Below are 19,587 nucleotides of genomic sequence, written 5' to 3'. Positions count from 1 at the left end.
GTCTCAGAAACATTTTATGAGGATTAGAATCACTGCTGCTTGTAAACCATGTATTTAGTGCTGGGTCTGAGGTCTTGATCTTTAAACACTGGCTTCCTCAATTGACAACTGTGACTTTCAGAATCAATATCAGCCTTCACCGGGAGGTGGCTTCCGAGATATGTGGTCCATGTTTTCCAGGATCTTGCTGTAAACTTTTTATTGCTGAAGGGCAGTATTGTGCACCAAGGGCAGGTTTGTAGCAGACTGTTGTCTTCTGGATGTTGAGTGCAAGGCCAATGCACTTGTATACTTAGTATATTATTGCTTGAAGAAGTTGACAGTGGCTTGGAGTTGGAATTTGAGCTTGCACGAACATCAGTGTTGTCCGCACACTTGAGTACAACTACTAGATTTGGGTGATCTTGGCTCTTGAGTGCAGTTGCTGTAAGTTGAACAGTTTCCCATTAGTACTGAAAATGAACTCCATGCCTGAGGTGAGTGTTGTTGGAGATGAGTGCAGCATTGTAGTGAGAAAGATTGGATAAAAAGTGAGGCAGTGTGATGGTCTTGTTTTACACTGGTCTTTCCTGAGATCGATTAGGATTGTGCCTTGCAAGGTACCATGAAGCAATCGCAAGGAGGAGGTGGTATAATTTTACAGGAGCATTGTGAGCACTGAGCCAGGAGCTGTGATGTTGCCTTTCTAAATCCAGTGACTTCTTAATTCAATTATCTTTTTTCCTGTCCTGACAGCCAAGTTCTTGGCAATGTTACCTTTTATAATAAAATTTAGTTGTCTTTTGACCTTCTCAGTTCCTCTGCACTCAAGCTCAGCATAACCATGTAAGCAAAGTTTATATCAAACTAATCTTTCTCTTCTAGGTGCACCTACTCATTTCTAAACATACTGTATTTTTTCTTTATTTACATTTATTTTCCTTAGGATCCAAATGCAGACACTGAGTGGAATGACATTTTACGGAAAAAAGGCATCCTTCCTCCTAAAGAGGATCCAGATAAAGAAATCGAGGCACTGGAGGAGGAGATCATTCAGAACCAGCAGTCAGTTGGTAAGTGAAGAGTTAATTTTATTTGGCTGGAATTTACTGACCCAATTCTTTAATCCAGAATCTCTGTCAGCAGCCTACCTACACCTGTAGGTATTGGTCTGGGCGCAAATGGCCAATCTCACTAGCCCTCTGCACCAGCAGCGGTGGGGGGGGCCATCTTCAAGGCACAGTGCAGACCCTGACCCTGAGGTTCCCTGGTACCCTATTGACAGCTGGTAAAGTTAGGGTCAGGGATGTGCTGGTTATAAATGCTGCAAATTATTTTTAATTGTTTCTGGCATATAAACATTTTCAATTGAAATAATTCACATTTTTTTTAAAGTTAACTAAAACACAATTAAAAGTAGTATAATATTTTATTTAAGATATAATTTGCTTTCCCCTTCCTGCAATCCCCATTGAATTCAATGGGATCTTGGATCCTCTGACTATATCCTGAGCTTACTGCTGGGGAATTTTCAGCAAGGCTGTGCACCATCACTGGAGTTCTGTAACAGAGTGAAATAGATTCAGCTTCCTGAATCTGACAAAGTTCCAGACTTCCACCTTTTACAGAACAAACACCGAAGCCTGGTACTTGTTGCCATTTAAGTGCTGAGTGCTGGCAGATCTGTTCAGCACAGCTGGTCGTAGCAAGGTCTGGCTCATTACTACAGCTGATAGTTATATATGGATAGTTCATATTTAATAGGGTCATGAATGGTGCTATTAGCTTCAAGATGTTTTGAGAGTTGAGCTGGTATCCAGATTTGTAGTTGTCCGCTGCATACTCCATAACCTCGTGTTGGACCAGTCCTTGTCACCATCTGCCAGACAACACACTGACAAAAGGCATGCGGTTATGCTCCTACTCAGTTTTGGACTGATCTGGTGATGCAAATTCAAGTCTCAACAAAGCTGTTAGAGGATTTTAATTTTTTTTTCCTGCTTTTGTTCTCACCTGTGTCAAGCAGAGAAATGTTTCTTCATTGTTTCATTAGCTATTGCAGGGTGAGACATCCTGACTTTACCCCTCCCTCCCTCCCCCCCTCCCTTTTGTCTCTATCTTCTGCCTGGATTACCTTTACCCTTTTCTTCATTATATGGTCTCTTTGGGAGAAGTGATGGGGCTACATTCCCTCCACCCCCCCCCCCCCCACCTTTTAGTGTCCAGTTAATTAATTAAACTTAGCATAAAAAGTTAACTTTATAACAATGACTATGAAACTACCAGATTGTTGTAAAACCTAACTGCTTTAATAATGCCATTCAATAAAGGAATCCTGTCCTTGCCCTCCAGACCCATAGCAATGTGTTTTTAAAATACCAATTTTTTATGCCTGCTTAGTTTTGCTTTCAGCAGCATTTTGATGGGATATTTTTTGTGCGTGAACCATCAACATCGTGCATGCCTGTAAATGTATTAATTTGATATCTCCTTTGCCTAATCTGTAGATAATAACAAATGGATTGGCCAGGAAATTGCACCAAAGCACCTTTATGAGAACCACATATTTTAAGATGTATATTTGGGGTGAAAAAAACAATTAATCTTTTATTGTAAAAGTTGTAATGTGTTTGGCTAAACCATAAGCCAAAGGGAATGGTCTAAATAGTTGATTACTCAGGTATCGAGGCAAGGAAGTCAGTGCTGTGAAGTGAAAATCCAACTCTGGAAGGTCTTTAATCCAGCGTTGCAACATCCCTGCACCAATATGAATTTCATACTTTCCTCCCCAGACTTCCTCCTTACAAATTTTATTATAAGCATGTTCCATGTCTGCTGTCAAGCTCGCACCACACTGTTTGCTGGTAAATTGCTCACTTTCGTGTTTCACTGACAGTGGTTTGGAGAGTTGGATTGAAATCGGAAGTAAAAGGATGAAATTCAGTCACACAGAACTTAAGCTGCATAGCTGCTCTAACTTTTCTTTACAATCAACCAAGTAACAATCCATTGTTTTAATCATTTTTGTGTGAACATATCTTGGTGGTTCTGACTGCTCCCTCTGTGAATGTCTAAGTTTGCCATTTCTGTTTGCAAAAAAAAAATGTCCTTTTACATGTGCTAAGTGGCTCATCAGATTTTCTTTTTAAATGTCTGGTTCCCAGTATGACTAATGACTCCTCTTCCTTCAGTTAAAAGGTATGAAGACATGACTCTGGATGAGCTAGAAGAGAATGAGGATGAATTTGCTGAGGAAGATGAAAGAGCCATTGAGATGTACAGGTAAACAACATGAAGATGTTCAAAGTTATGCAAGGGTGTAATAAATGCAGATCCATCTTTTAATAAGGTTCAGCAAACTTGAGCGCATTAACTAAAGCAGACACGAGAGTGTCCTGGTGTGTAATCTCTTTTACTTTGATTGTTTGCTATCAATATTTGGCATGGCTTTTGTTTTCCCAAAGGCTAAAGAGTGGGGATGTTGCACAATGTAACATTTATGTTGGTGCTTTATGCATGGTACAGGAAATGGCAATCATTTTATGGATTGTTGCTGGGAATTGGATAGTTCCAATTAAATTATTTTAGGTAAGATCTCCTGCTTGTATGATCTTTTTATCTCTTTTTTGCAAATTAATCATTTCTTTTTCAATTTAATGCCAATGCAATGCTGTGCATCTTTAGGATGACACGTTAAATGCAGTCTTCAGCTGCCCCTTCAGGTGGACATCAAATATACCATGCTGTTATTTTGGAAAAGAACAGTGATTCCCAATATCACACAACAGATTTGCTGGTCGTTATCTGATTGATGTTTCTGGGAGGCTGCTGCAAACAAATTGGCTGCTGTACTTCTTGCTTTACACATTGACCACAGTTCAAAAAGCCTTTGGCTGTCCAAAGTGTTTTTGAGATGTCCTGGAGCGGTGAAAAAGAGCTATGAAAATGAAAGGTTACTTTCCTTTTGTTCTGTTAACTAACTACATTGTTGTTCTTTGCCTGTTTCTTTACCTTTAAATATTGGCTGAAATGTAATCAAATTAATGGTCAAACTAATGATGATTGCCATTTTTAAAATATAAATGGTGTAGCAAGTTGAGCTGATGGTTAGGTGGGTGATGAATGATTCTCTTGGTTTCATTTACTGGAAACACTTTTGCTGTCTGTTTCAGTTCTCACTAAGTTGATTTTGATGATCCTTTGATATGATAATTGTGCAAGAACCTTTTGATGCCATAAACCACCAAACACTGCATTATATCTCTGATTTTTATTTACACACACACACACACACACACACACACACAACTTGCAGCATGTAGCAAATTGCACTTTACAAACAAGTTACTTATTAGGAGTTTTGCATTATACCATAATTATGCAAGTTGTGGTGTCCAACTTGATAACATTAAGGGACACCAGTAGTAGGTAAATTATTGGAAGGTGTTCTGAGAGATCAGATATACAAGTATTTGGACAGCCAAGGGCTGATTAAGGATAGTCAGCATGGCTCTGTGCGTGGTAGATAGTGTTTAATGAATCTTGTAGAGTTTTTCAAGGAGGTTAGCAAGAAAGTAGATGAAGGAAAGGCTGTGGATGTTGTCTACATGGACTTAAGTAAGGCCTTTGACAAGGTCCCACATGGAAGGTTAGTTCAGAAGGTTCAGGCACTAGGTATCCATGGAGAGGTTGTAAACTGGATTCAAAATTGGCTGTGTGGGAGAAGATGGAGAGTGGTAGTGGATGATTGTTTCTCAGACTGGAGGCCTGTGACTAGTGGTGTGCCTCAGGGATCTGTGCTGGGGCCATTGTTGTTTGTTGTCTATATCAATGATCTAGCTGATATGGTAAATTGGATCAGCAAGTTTGCTGATGACACTAAGATTGGAGACGTTGTGGACAGCGAGGAAGGCTTTTAAAGCTTGCAGAGGGATCTGGACTAACTGGAAAAATGGGCCAGAAAATGGCAGATGGAATTTAATGCAGACAAGTGTGAGGTGTTGCATTTTGGAAGGACAAATCAAGGTAGGACATACACAGTAAATGGTAGGGCACTGAGGAGTGCAGTGGAACAAAGGGATCTGGGAGTTCAGATACATAATTCCCTGAAAGTGACCTCACAGGTAGACAGGATTGTAAAGAAAGCTTTTAGCATCCTGGCATTCATAAATCAAAGTATTGAGTATAGGAGTTGGGATGTTATGGTGAGGTTGTATAAGACATTGGTGAGACCAAATTTGGAGTATTGTGTGCAGTTCTGGTCACCTAACTATAGGAAGGATATCAGTAAGATTTAAAGAGTGCAGTGAAGATTTACTAGAATGTTGCCGGGTCTTCAGGAGCTGAGTTACAGGGAAAGATTGAACAGGTTAGTACTTTATTCCTTGGAGAGTAGAAGAATGAGGGGAGATTTGATAGAGGTTTACAAAATTATGAGGGGTATAGACAGAGTAAATGCGAGTAGGCTCTTTCCACCTAGATTAGGAGAGATAAGTACAAGAGGACATTGGTTTAGGGTGAAAGGGGGAAGGTTTAGGGGGAACATTAGGGGGAACTTCTTCACTCAGAGAGTGGTGGGAGTGTAGAATGAGCTGCCATCTGACATGGTAAATGCAGGCTCACTCTTAGGTTTTAAGAATAAATTGGATAGATACATGGATGGGAGAAGTCTGGAGGGTTATGGACTGGGTGCAGGTCAATGGGACTAGCGGAATAAAGTTTTGGCACATACTAGAAGGGCTGAATGAGCTGTTTTCTGTGCTGTAGTGTTCTATGGTTCTATCAGTAGGACAATTGGGCTGCCTTACTGTCACCATGTCTATTCAGTTTATACCCCTTTCAGATGCCTTGGAGAAATTCATAGAAAAAGATAGCTGGAGGATGAGAAGTTACTACTACCTTCATTCTGAGTATAGCATTTGTTTAATGGAATTGCAGACAAGTTTAAGCAAATAAGCTCTAAGGCTACAAAGAGATTGTTTGGAAATTAGTGTGGAGAAGAGCAAAGTAATAACATTTGCCAATAGCAATGATAAATATTAACAATGAGAAGCTAAAAGAAGAAACACTTATTTATTTTGGAGCAACCATCACAGAAGATGCTACATCAGAAAAAGTATAAAAAGTGAGAGCAGTCATTACTAAAGAAGTTGAAGCAAAGCTAAAGAAAATCACAATGAAAAGTAAATGCTTTTATCATTTCAACATTCTTCCCATGCATTAGAGACCAAGCAATTCACTAAAGGAGAATTGAGACCTCCTAAAGGCAGTGTTTCAGAATCCTGGCAAATGCAAATCCTTGCTTGAAACCAGAAGAAAGTTGCAATGGTTGGCCATGTAACCAGAAGCCCTGGCAGCATGAAGGTTGGTTAACAGACAAAGAAGAGGAAGACCTAGTTTGAACTAGATTGCCAGCATCAAAGACTGAGTTGCTTTTGGGTGTAGTAGGGGCTGGAGTTAATAGAGGAATGTGGTTGCTATATCAGAAGTGCCCAAATGCTCAGGTTCATGATAGACTTGGCTATCCTAGGTTTAAATATCACATATCACATGCACTTCATTGTTTGGGTGGTTTTTTTTCTCTCTACTAAGGCATAATGATTCATTAGTTAATTAATGATTTAATCTTTTCTAGGCAACAAAGACTAGCTGAATGGAAGGCAAAACAGATGAAAAAAGTATTTGGAGAAGTTTTGGAAATTTCTGGACCAGAATATGTACAGGAAGTAACTAAAGCTGGAGAGGGTCTGTGGGTAATACTGCACCTTTACAAGCAAGGGTGAGTTTTAGATTTTTGTTTATTAGTTCTCAAGATGTGGATGTTCTGGTAATGCTAGCTTGTGTAGTCCATCCCTATATGCTACTAAAATGAGGTGGTTAAGAGCAATTAATGTTTACGTATGATGCCTGTATTTTTCAGAGCAGAACTGCAAGCTACAAATAATCATCAGTCTTACGTGCTGTAGCCTATAGCTACAATTGTTGGTGTACTCCCTTTTTTAAAAACCAAAATGTAACACAAGGCAATACCTTTTCAGTTCTTTGGTATAAATGTTATGGACAGAATATTGTAGACAATTGTGCCTGAATGTGTAACTTGTTTTCTCCTACTTCTACTTTGCTCAACAGACATGTCATGAAGAGAAATTCTTTTTAAAACCTGTTCTTGCAGACTGTAACCAGTAAATGTTACAGGTGTTTGAACTTTATACAATATAAATTATTTTGGTTCACACAGCTTAGTCCTCATTGGTGACAATCCAGTAGAATTAATTTTTAAAAAAACATTTAAGACTTTAGCTCATAGCCTTAACTGAAATGTGGACTTATCACAACTTGTTGCTGATTATCCTGCTGTATGGTTTTGCTGTTTTCTGATTGTTTCTTTGTACATACTAGGATACCTATATGTGCCTTGATAAATAGGCATCTAAGTGAACTGGCAAAGAAGTTCCCAGAGACAAAATTTATTAAAGCTATATCCACAACCTGCATACCCAACTATCCAGATAGGAACCTCCCAACGGTCTTTATTTATCGAGATGGTGATATCAAGGTACAATATGTTGGACCCTTAGTATTTGGAGGCATGAATTTAACGAAAGATGGTAAGTGATTAACTAAATTGAGTTGTACAAAGTTTTGTTTTAAATCATTGAGTTGTATCATTTGGAGAAAGTTGTGAGCTCTATCTTTGCAGATTTTTCAATCTAAAATAACTGAACATTTGACTTCCCAGATTTTAGCAGTTATCAGTCCAATGGTATTGCCAGAGAACAAATAAGGAGAGGGTGTAACATTACTCCCACAGAATGATTCCACTTCTCTGAAGAGCAGAGATTACCCCAGGAAAGGCTTGTCAAGCATTCCAGTAGGTCTTCATTCCTCTGCTCAATCCACAAGAAACTTAATACATATGGTATACTTGCAGAGAGACATCCTTCTCTACCACCTTGTCTTTTATGTGTTCACAATATTAAATTTCAGCCATCCTCTTTTAATATTCATTGCAGATTTGACCATTTTTGCCTTGAATCTGAATTGTAATTGGAAATTACAAAAAAATGATGCCAACTTTCACCTCTGGAGTACTTCAGTAAGCAACTCCACTCTTGTGAATCAGAATCTGATTATTTCCATCCTTTAGAAGAACCTCCCCTTTTTGGGTGGTTCACCAACTTGTACATTCAATAATCCTGGACTTCAGTATCAGATCCACTCCCAAGTTTTATTGTTATGTGATTTACTCGTTTATTTCTCTTGCTATGTAATTAGTCACTAAATTATGGGAAGGGAGGTTGTGTATCTGTAATTGATGAAGCAATAAACTTCATGGAATACAATGTAAAATGAATGTTTCAATGGAATGTAAAATGCTAATAGTAAGCCAGTTTTCTCTTGGTCATAGTTGATGATAGCTTTAGTCAACACTTAGCACAGTGTTCCAATAAATTAGACCTTCTGTATGGTGTAGTTTTTGTTTTTCAGGATACTGGTCAATATTTGTCCTCGATTAACACACCAAAAGCAGTTCAGCTTTTCTCTAGCTTGCTGTTTGTCATAAACTACTTGGTGCAAGTCAGTTCCTGAATTTGTCAACATCCAACAATAACTGTATTTCCACAAATTGTTTGTAAAGCACACTGAGACTTCCCAAGTATATGAAGAGCATTGCACTTTTCGATTACTTAAGCAACGCACAAAATGCCGGAGGAACACAGCGGGTCAAGCAGCATCTATGAAGGGAAATGGACAGTTGACGTTTCGGGTCAAGACCCTTCATCAGGACTGGGAAAAAGAGGGGAGATGGCCAATGGGGGGGGTGGGGGGGAAGGGGTGGTGCAAGAGCTGGCAGGTGATGGGTGGATCCAGGTGCTCTGCCACACCTTTTGATTACTTCCTGTTTTTCTTATGCTGGCACTTTAGGCCATTTTAGCAGTTGTGTGATCTTCTGCGAGAAAAGCAAAAATGGTTTTGTGTTCTATGTCCTTGCGATTGCTGCACATGCTATGGTGTAATGAATCATCATAAAAGTGTCATGCATTTCTGGCAAATGAACTCCTTCCATAAGCCAGCATTTCAAAGAGAAAGGATGCTCCAGAAAGACTTCTTCAACCATATTCAAAGTATCTTTTAACTGCAAGTTCTGTGAGGTTGTGATCCCTGGGATCATCTAAGAGCTGGCATTCAGCCTAGATGGAAGATAACATGCTAGCCTTCAAATTTACACTGGGAATTGTTGGAATGGTTAAGAATTGGTATCAGGAGTGGGATGGAGAATTAAAGTTACAGGCAACTAGATGCCCAGGTTCCCCCTTGCAGATTAAATGGAATGTTCTGTGATGTGGTCACCCAAATTGCATTTGGTTTCTCCAGTGGGGAGGAAACTGCATTGTGAACAACAGATGCAAGACACTAGTGTTGGAAGAAGTGCAAGTGAATTCCTGCTTTGCATGGAAGGACTACTTGGGTGCTGGAAGATTCAAGGGGAAGAAGAGGCAGGTGTTGCATCTTCTGTGGTGGATGGTACTGTGAAAAGGGAGTCGTTGCTGGAGATGGAAGAGCAAATCAGGGAGTTATGGGAACTGTACCTTTTGGAACATAGAGAAGAGGTGTGGGGAAGATGTGGTGGAATCTTGTAGAAGGTGGATGAAATTATTTGGGATGATCCATTGAATGTGGAGGCTGGTGGGGTGAACATTGAGGACAAGGGAATCTTGTCCTTATTCTGGCTGGGAGAAGAGGTGCTGAACGTGGAAGTGTGGGAAGTAGGGTGGATGCCCTGTGAACTATGGTAGAGGTAAGCCATGGTTAGGGAAAAAGAGATCTCAGCAGTATTGGTGTGGAAAATCTTGTCATCAAAATACATAATATGGAGCTGGAGAAACTGGGAGAAAGGAATGGAGTCCTGGTGGGAAGCAGAGTGGGAGGAGGTGTATTGAAGATAGCTATGGAAGTCTGGGCTTGTAATGAATATAAGTTGCTGATCTATCCCATATCCACAAGATGCAAAAGGTATCAAGGGTACGAAGAAAGAAACGTTTAGCCATAATAGTTTTAAATGGCAGAGCAGACTCAAAAGGCTGAATGGCCTACTCCTATTTTCTATGTTTATGTGAAACCGATTTGGAGAGGTCAGGAAGGGAAAAATTGGATATAAATTGCATGAAAAATAAAGCAGGGTGAAAATTGGAGGCAAACAATGAAATCTGAGAGTCCTGTGCATATGCAAGAAGCAGCACCAATGTGACCATACATGTAATAGAAAAGTGGCGAGGATGGAGCCTGAGTGAGATTGAAACAGTGTTCCACTATCCATGAAGACACAGGTATAATTTGGACCCATGTGAGTTCCCTTAGGTACACCTTTGACTTTGAGAAAGTAGGTGGTTATGAGAACAAGTTCAGCCAGGAAATTTTGTGATTGTTGGGGACTGGTTGTACCTCTGTTCAAGAAAGTAAAGGGCCCTCAGGTCATCCTGGTGTGGGATGGACATGTAGAGGGACTGAATATCCAAGGTGAAGGTGAACTGGTTGGGACCAGAAAACTGAAAAGCTGGAATAGGATGGCATCAGTGTCACTGGTAAAAGTGAGAATTGACTGTACAAGGGGAGAAAGAAAGAACAAAAATTGACAGATTGGGTCTATTAAGATAGTCTGCCTGTAGATCTTGGGGAGGAGCTAGAAGGGGCTGTGTGAGTTTAGGGGACCATGAAGCTGATGACTGTAAGGGGAGGATCTCCTGAGTAAATGAGGTCAGTGACTGAGAAGTGATAGTGTGCTGAGGTCATGTTCCACTGGGAGGTAATGAGGAGATGTCCAAGAGGTAACATTTTGTCTGTATGAGGTAGAAGTTTGTACACCAAACCACAACAGCATGGCCTTGTCAACAATGTTTGACAATATTGGGATCAGTCCCTTGGTGAGCAGAATGCTGCAGTTCAGAAGGAAGTAGTTTAGAATGAGTAAATGTGGTGGAAAACTTGAGATATAAAGACATCACTGGCAGTTAGTAGTTAAATCCAGAGAAAATAAGATGCTAGAATTAGGGATCTGGGTGTATTAGGAATCCTGGACATCGGAGAAATGGTCCTCACTCAGGTGAAGATTTCTGCTCAAAGAAATGAGCACAGAGGTGAAGGTGGCAGAAGAAGAGCTCAACTTCATACCTGGTGGGATATAGCTGGATGAGGATGGAGCCTCTATAGTGGTCTGATTATTCAGAATCTGAGTGGACTAGATCAGGAGGGAAAGTGAAAAATCAGCAAGGGGTGGATGGAGAAAAGATGGGTTCATAGGAAAGCGAAGGGGGAGAAAGATCAAGGGGAGTATTACAATTAAAGTGTTGCTGAATTTTGTGATCTTTGATGTCTGAAAGGAAGGAGAGAAGTCTTTAGTCGAAACACCAAATGTGGTGAAAGATGAAGTGGAACTGCAGACCAGGACTGCTCGAGATGGAGTGAGAGAATCAAGAATATGTGTGTTGATAGATGGCATTGAATATGGATCTTGGGATGCAATGAGAATGGTGATTCGAGAAGCACAATATCTTGAACATACCTGTGATCAAGATGAATTTGAACATAAAGGATGAGATTTTTGTTACAATCCACTTTGATGTGTAAGCTTTAAAGTGTGCTGTTCATCAGGTGCATTATTAGATAAGGCATTTGACTATGTATGGTGCTGCATATAGTCAATGTAGTGCTGTAACAATGGAAAAAATATAATTTCGTAGTCTTTATGCCTTATTAGTTATGGAGGGGAGTGGTTTGGGAGTAGGGGAGGGGTGGGGGAAGTGTAAGCATTTGAATTGAATAATATAACAAATATTTTTCTATTACCATTTTTTTTCAATGCATAAATTTTCATTTTCATTGAAGAACTGGAATGGAAGCTGTCACGTTCTGGTGCAATCAAAACTGAACTGGAGGAAAACCCAAGACAACAAATTGAAGACAGAATGATGTCATCCATCAGGACTAATGCTCCAACAACGAACAGTGATTCAGAAGAAGATTAGTTGTTTAAGCGCTGTGGGATAAAGTTTCTGATGAGGGTGTTGTCAAGCAATTCTGATATAAAGTGCACCCAAAATTGTGCCTGTTTTTGTTCCATGAGTGTGCATACTGGTGAATGCAGAATCTGCAAAATGAACCAGCAAAATGAGGCAACACATTAAAAGGGAATTTAAAATACAAATTAACAAATATTAGAAATGTTAAAGTCTGATTTACTTAATTACAGAAGATTAGTTTATCATAAGAAATAAGGACTTTATATCATTCAACAGCAAAATACTGCAGATGCTGGAAATCCAAAGTAAAATCTGGAAATGCAGATAAATTGGGGAACATCTGTGGAGAGAGAGATGGGTCATGTTTCGGGTCAATAACTGTCCAGTAGAACTGGGAAAAGTTAGAAATGAAGCAAATTTTAAGTTGCAAAAAAAGTGGAGAGAGAACAAAAGGGAGGCTCTGAGATGGGATGGAGGCCAGGAGAGTTACCAATATTGCTGCTGCCCAGCTGAGAGACAGTTGTAAAGGTGCATGAGAAACAAAGTGTGAGTCTGAAGGAAGTGAATGAAATCTACAGTTACCAGAAGACAGAAATAAATTCTTCTGAGCAGATTTTTTTTTCCCCTCTTCCTCTGGTAATTTCAGATTTCTCCAGCCACATTTGTTATTTGAGAGCCTTTACCACTGTCTCAGCTGGCAACACCACCACTTACATTGCTCATTCTCTTTGGGTCCCCACCATATCGCAGACCTTCCCCTTCATTCTCCCTCATTTCTGTGCAATTTATTCCAAACTTCTCACAGTTCTGATGACTGGTCATTAATCAAATACATTAACCAGCTTTCTCTCTCCACAGATGTTGCCTAACCTGTTTAGTGTTTGTAATTTCATATCATTGTCAATTCAGCACTTGCTGAGTAACCTGTTTAAAATACTGATGATGACTTTTTAAAAAAAGTTTTCTAGTTGGATTGAGCCATAGCAATGAGTTTCCTGGTAAATATAAAAATTGCATTCAGAAAGCTTGGCTATTAATGTGTTCGCATACATTAAATCAGCTTAATTTATTCAGCCTCCTTGTAGACTAACTAATTTGGTGCAAACTTCTGAAGGTGAATGATTGATTCAAAAGTAACGGTGTTAGGCATATTTGGGGGGGAAAAAAGGAAATTATTTATGCTAAGTGCAATTTATGTTTAGAAATCCTTTTTCTTTTTGCACTGTTGTGCTGACTTCAAGGAGATTGTGCTTAATAGTGCAATTTGAGAGGAAACTCCCGAGCATCTAATTTTTAATAAAAATAGAACTCAAATTCTGGCTTTTTAATCTTGCATAATTTTTTAATATTTGCTTTTTGTTTTAACATTCAGAAATCATAATTAAACTGCCTTCATAATATATTCTGTGGAAAAGCTCTTGAAATTTGTGCAGAATCTTTCTGCTTATAACTGTTCACTAATATATTTGTTCTAAAACATCATAAAATTAGATAAACAGCAGAAGCAGTGTACCAACTTCCAAACTGTGTGTCTGTCTGCACTGTAAGCTGCTTGTTGCCCCACCTGTGACAGAGTCTGTTGCCCCTACATTGGCTTCATCAGTCACCTTGCAACTCTCAGACTCCTCTAGACCTAAGGGACTGCTTAAAAAAGGAAGTTAAATATACTGAGGAGTAAATGTCAATTTTAAGGAGTTCATATACACTAAAATTATTATTGCTAAGGAAATTTTACTGGTGGGATAATGCTACAGATGGCCTCTTTCAGCATATTTCTACACTTAATGTAAAGAACTATGGATCAATTTAGTTTCCTTCATTATCAAAAATCGAGATTGAGAACAGACAGACATCAATGGTGCTTCAACATGTATCTGGGGAGTTGCTAGGTCTAATGATCTTGTGTATTGGTTGGTTTCTTGAGTAAATCATAATGGCATTGGACCCCTGGATAAGTGCAGATGTTGGGGTGAAGGTTGTTCTTGTGGATGAACCCACTGTTGAGCACAATTGAATGACTTCTGTTGGAAGAGAATATTTCGTATATTAGACAATTCAAATGCAAGTACCCACTCTAGATCAGTAGGAGAGACTTAATACATTGTTGATGCTCATAGATACAGGCCCTGTCCAGATTACAAACACTCAGCTTATGAACACCCCTACAAATGAATGAGCTGACTTATGAATCATTGACTTTATAAAAATTTTCCCATGAATTTTTTAAACAATTTTTGAAACAAGCTTTTCTTACTTCACAGCAGAGCTTCCCATGTATGTGTGAGGCAAGTCAGGTGATTTGGAGTTGGCCAGTGAGGTTAGAGCCTGACCATGCAGCTGTGTGCTGTGGCAGTGATACTAGTGACTTGAACCCCTGTGCCACCTGTTCAGAGGTCTGTAATGGGGATGGATTTGCTGGCTGCTGAGGGGCTAAAGCATCTTCTGCTGGGTGGGAATGGGGCATTTCCACGTGCCAACTCCTCCAAGCAATTGGGGGCTGGGTCGAGTCGAGCAGAGCTGTGAGTGCTGAGCAGACTCACCTGCTCCCTCACTCACCAAGTTAGTGAGGTGGGCTGATGGCTGCTTTTCCAGTGCCTGCTTGTGTCCCTGTCACAGCTGTTCCTTTGATTTCCCTTCCCACACACTGTTTCTGTTCATTTCCATCAACAAAAAATTCCAGTTATGAATAGTTCTTTGGAATTGAACTCTATTGTAACCAGGGACTGCCTGTAAGTAATGCCCATTTAGATAATTGCTGAATGGCATCTGTGGAGTCATTTTAAATGAATTCAATGCCTCCAGGAAAGAGATGGAATAAAAATTACTGGTGATGTGAAAAGGAAAAGCACTGGTGTTCATTGGCCAAGAACAACATTGTGTTCATCTGTGAGCCCATCATGGTCAATTATGCCAAAATTTCATTGCTGTTTTACTTGTGTGAGCCTGACCAGTGAACTGGATTGCTACTCGTGTCTAAGGAACTATACCTTCTGTTTTGAACGATACTTGGAAACATTGAAAGTAACAAGGCACATAAGGAACTCTGGTAGAGAAACTTCAATGTTTCTAAGAAGTACCACTACCAATTGAGCTGACCAAGCACTGAAGGGCAGAGTGAACAGATAGCGTCTGCTGCGGGTGCTGATTGCATGAAAGGTAAACCTACTTGATCTTGTCATCATCATCATCATTTCATCTGTTGCTATTGCATCTGCCTATGAAACATTGGTAGGAGTGATCCCCCACAAATAAAATCCCATCTTTGCACTGAGAATGCCTTCCATCATGTAGTGTGGCGCTACAGTTGTAATAAGTGGAATAGACATGGAGCAAATCTGGCTGCTCAAAAATTGGGTATCCATGAGGTGCTGTGGACCATTATCATCAGCAGTAGAAATAATCACCATTAGAAATTGTAAGCTCATGGCATGGCATGGCATATCCTTCTCACCCCACTGTTACAATTGAACCAGGGAGTGAAAGCAACAGTATGCATACCAACAAATGAGGTGCCAACCCACTGAAGCTGCAGTCTTGATCAGAGTATAGTACGCAATAGAGGTAATCAATCCCATAACCAATGGATCAGATCAAAGCTTGGCAGTCTTGCCACATCTAGTCGTGAATTGTAGTGGACGATTAAACAACTAACAGGAAGAGGAAACTCCAAGTACAACCCTGTGCTCAAAGGCAATGGGGCCCAGCATTTGAGTGTTAGAAAAAAAGCTGAAGCATTTGCAGATGCATTCAGCAGAAGTGCAAGTACATGATCCATCTCTGCTTCCTCCTGAGATCCTCACCATCACAGAAGGCAATCTCCAGCCACTTTGGTTCACTCCACATAACACCAAAAAAAAAAGCTGAGACTATGGAATTGGACATTTAACTACAATACTGAAGACTTGTATTTGATAATTAGCCTCTAGCCAAGATTTTCAATACTGTTACAATACTGGCATCTACACTAAAATGCTGAAAATTTCTCAGTTATGTCCAGTTCACAAAAAGGACTACTTAATACAGTCTACTAGCTGCCCCACTGTGCTCCTACCACCTAAGCATTCTCAGCAGTATGCTGAGTAAGCCGCAGTTGAGAACCACTCCTTTAAACTAAAGGATTCCTGAGTCATCTGGGTATCTTACCCTTCTTCAGATATCAATTACATTCCTTGCACTTGGCATGGAACAAGCAAATTAAATATCGCGATCTCAAAAACTCAGGTGTAGTTTATTCTAATACTGATTGCAGAGCATGTGCTGTATTGGAAAGAGACACAACCACGTAATCCAGCTCATTCTTGCAATTAATTACCAAATATTAAGCTTTGTTGGGTGATATATTTATGTACTTTCCTTTCACACATCAGATGTAAGACTCTTCCTTTTCAAGTCCTAATTTGTCCCTACAACACTTTAGCCATATTTTGTTCCAAATAGTTTCTCAGGTAAGATTTTTCCATAAAGTTAGTGGTTTCTTTCTCATCTGTATAATTTTTATTCATACAGATAATCCACTATCCAACCATTTGGAAATCCTGATGGATCAGCATCTGGCTCACCAGGTAATGTTTGCTGTGGTGTCTAATAACACAACAGGACCCCGGTTCCTGCACTCCCCAACTTGTTGCAGCCTGGTACCATTATTCCCATCCACTCACCAGGGCTCCGGATCCCGCGCTTCCTTCTGACTCGCTGGGGCCCCAGTTCCCACACTTCCTTCAAGTCACTGAGGTCCCAGTTCCTGAGCTCCCTTCCGATTTGTCAGAGCCCTGCTTCCCACATTCCCTTTAAACCTGCCTGGTTCAATGGGCAATTTATTATAATACTGTGTAAAATCTAAAAGAGTGAATTAAAATTCATTGGGATATTAATATTGATTAACATAGTCCAGAAAATTTGCTAATGTGGCTCTGCCAAAGTCCCAAACATGTCAGATTTTCAGAGTGTTACTGTACTTTCATTTGTGCCAGAGAGCTTGCTGATTTACTTTATAGTTTTGTGGATGGTCCTCAGTAGAAACATGCTTAATGAAATAGGCAGCAATGTTTCACCTGTCAAATACAATAATGGCAAGTAGCTTTAATATAATTTCATTAAAGGTGACAACTAATGTTGTAGGTTACAGAAACAAATCATTCCATTGACTGAGAGTTCATGTGACAATGTGCAAGCTAAACCAAAAGTGAAGAAAATTTTAAGTTTTCCTCTGTAGCATACAGGACCAATAAGTAATTTCCAATTAAAATATACTGTTGCATTAATGGGATAGTAGCAAGTTGTAGTGATTAAATTACAGGACTAGCAGTCTGAGTTCTGAATCATTAGTTCAGAGATCTGAGTTTGAATCCCTGCATGAGATTTGGAGAATTTAAATTCACACAGTTAAATAAATTTAAAGCTTTAAAACAAAATCTAATGTCAATAAGAGTAACCATTAAACTATTGGATTGTCTTTCTGGCCCATTGGGAAAGGAGATCTCCCGTGACCAGACCCATCCATGAAGATGACCTTTAACTGCTTCCCCAATTCAGAGGCAATTAGGATGGAGAATAAATGCTGGCATAATCCCTGTTACCCACAACCTGTGAAGAAATTAAATAAACAAACTCCTTGTTCCCACCTTCTTCATAGAAGCCAATATACAAATTTTGACTTATAAAATGTATTTCTTTGAAAATATTTTAATATTGAAAGGAAACTGCAAAAGTGTCTTACCTATATGGAACTGAAATATTTTATGAAATTAAAGCAAAATTATTTAAATGAACACCAAAGACAATTTGGTTATTAACACTGTATTGTTCTTTATAATCCTATTGGAGCTGAAGCAAGAATGTAATGAAGTTCCAAAGGACTTTTGAAAGGGCTTTGTTGGCTCAGACTCGTTCTTTTGACAGTTCCACAGACAACTGCCAGCTAATAGCTCTGCATGGGCCATCATGTTCCCGACCTTTGTGCCTGTACTGTGTAATGGAAAAGTGAGGAATGGGAAGGAACAAATGGGAAGCTTGCACATCTGACCTCCTAATCTGACATCAAATCTAGTGAGACTGAATTCTCAAACTAACAGTTTGCATTTTCCTTGCAAACAGGGAGGATATCATTACCTCCCTATGTTGAGCCAATATATTGCCATATATGTTATCATACAATATTAATTGCTTCCATTGCCAATTTAGGCAAAAATCAACAATGAATCAGCATTTTAGCTGTCAATCATAATTAAGTGCTGATAGTTGGATACCTCCTCTTTCTCATCTGCTTGCTTCTCCTTGGAAACATAAGAAAACACACAATAATTTTTTGCATGCACACTGACAATAGTAAGCTCTCCATCTTCACCTCTCTTGACCTCTCAACTAACGCTGATTAATCTATTGTTTATCCACCACATTGGTAATCAAAATGTAGTTCTTCAAAATAATTACTAGCAAGACTGAAATCATTACCTTTAGTCCCCATTATAAACTCAATTGCCCATCCACCAAGCCTATCCTTTTCCTTGCCATAATCTGAAGCTGCACCCAACATTGCACTATCTTGGTACCCTCTTTGACCACATAGTCATCATAAGATCAGACTTGGGAATGTTTGCTGATCACTGCATGATGATAAATTCTATTCACAACTCCTCTGAAAATGATTCAATTCATGATGGCCTTGCCCAGTGACACATAGATCTAAAAAGAATCTTTTGCTGAGTTCTAGATCTTAGCTATGCTACAACAGGGTCAATTTCTTCACAATGACTAGAAGCAAGTATTAGACAACGAATTACTGCAAACTATTATTACTTTCCTTTCAGCCATCCTTTAAAGCATTACATACTTGTTGTATTGTGCAGAGGTATAAGGAAACCAAGAAAACCAGTAACACAGAAAACTTGTTTGTCAAATTAATGCATTTCTTTTATTTGCCCTTGAAACACTGGTGAAACTGACAAAGCTTAATTCCATTGTCTTTGTTCTGGTATTTCTCTGTTTCTCATTTCCTTTTTTCTCTGCTCTCTGTGACCAATTTATTTTACTTCTCAATCTCTTTCATTGTTTTTTTAAGGCCTAGGTGACAATCATTTGATTTCTTTGAGAAGGTAATGGTGGTTAATCTTTAAAATGCCGTAGTCCTGTGATATTGGTTAAGGCCCCACCAAATTCCAATTTTGTGGAAATTGCAGATTCTGCTTTATTAGACCGCCACTACAGTATTTTGTCCATCAGCGCTGCGGGTAGCCCTGCTCACTCAAGAACGATAGAGAAGACATAGACAAATTGCAATGGTGCAAGAGACGAGCATGTGCAAGTAAAAAAATTGGTGACTATTTTTTGAATCTCATCCTGAAATTTAGGTAGATCCTTAGCAATGGTAATGCTACAAAGGAAAAAATTCCAAGTTAGTGACTGAGTATTAACGTAGGAAAAGCAATAATAGTATATCCACAACATTGTTGCTGTTTTCCTTTTTGTTGCTTGGTACATCAGGGGAGGGAGTTATTGTCAAAGTAGACCTGGTGATTTGCTGCAGTGTAATTGTCCATACTGCAGCCAGTGCGCTCATGATGGACGTCAGTAGTGAATTTATGGCAGGGATACC

The 19,587-nt window shown here is 39.4% G+C and overlaps 1 protein-coding gene across 2 annotated transcripts in view; it reads left to right on the top strand.

The window, feature by feature from the left end:
* Positions 1-13,069, top strand: part of pdcl3 (phosducin-like 3) — a 250,137-nt gene extending 237,068 nt beyond the window's left edge. For both annotated transcript variants that reach the window (XM_052026771.1, XM_052026770.1), the window contains exons 2-6: positions 926-1,052; positions 3,171-3,261; positions 6,614-6,757; positions 7,378-7,586; positions 11,863-13,069. In XM_052026771.1, coding sequence (XP_051882731.1) covers positions 926-1,052; positions 3,171-3,261; positions 6,614-6,757; positions 7,378-7,586; positions 11,863-12,002 — 711 coding nt within the window. In that variant the 3' untranslated portion in view covers positions 12,003-13,069. The remainder of the gene's footprint in view (positions 1-925; positions 1,053-3,170; positions 3,262-6,613; positions 6,758-7,377; positions 7,587-11,862) is intronic.
* The last annotated feature ends 6,518 nt before the right edge of the window (positions 13,070-19,587 follow it).

The sequence above is a fragment of the Pristis pectinata genome, chromosome 11, assembly GCF_009764475.1.
Source record: "Pristis pectinata isolate sPriPec2 chromosome 11, sPriPec2.1.pri, whole genome shotgun sequence".
Lineage (NCBI taxonomy): Eukaryota > Metazoa > Chordata > Chondrichthyes > Rhinopristiformes > Pristidae > Pristis > Pristis pectinata.
The sequence above is the reverse complement of the archived record's forward strand: the minus strand, read 5'-3'. Positions and strand labels throughout refer to the sequence as shown.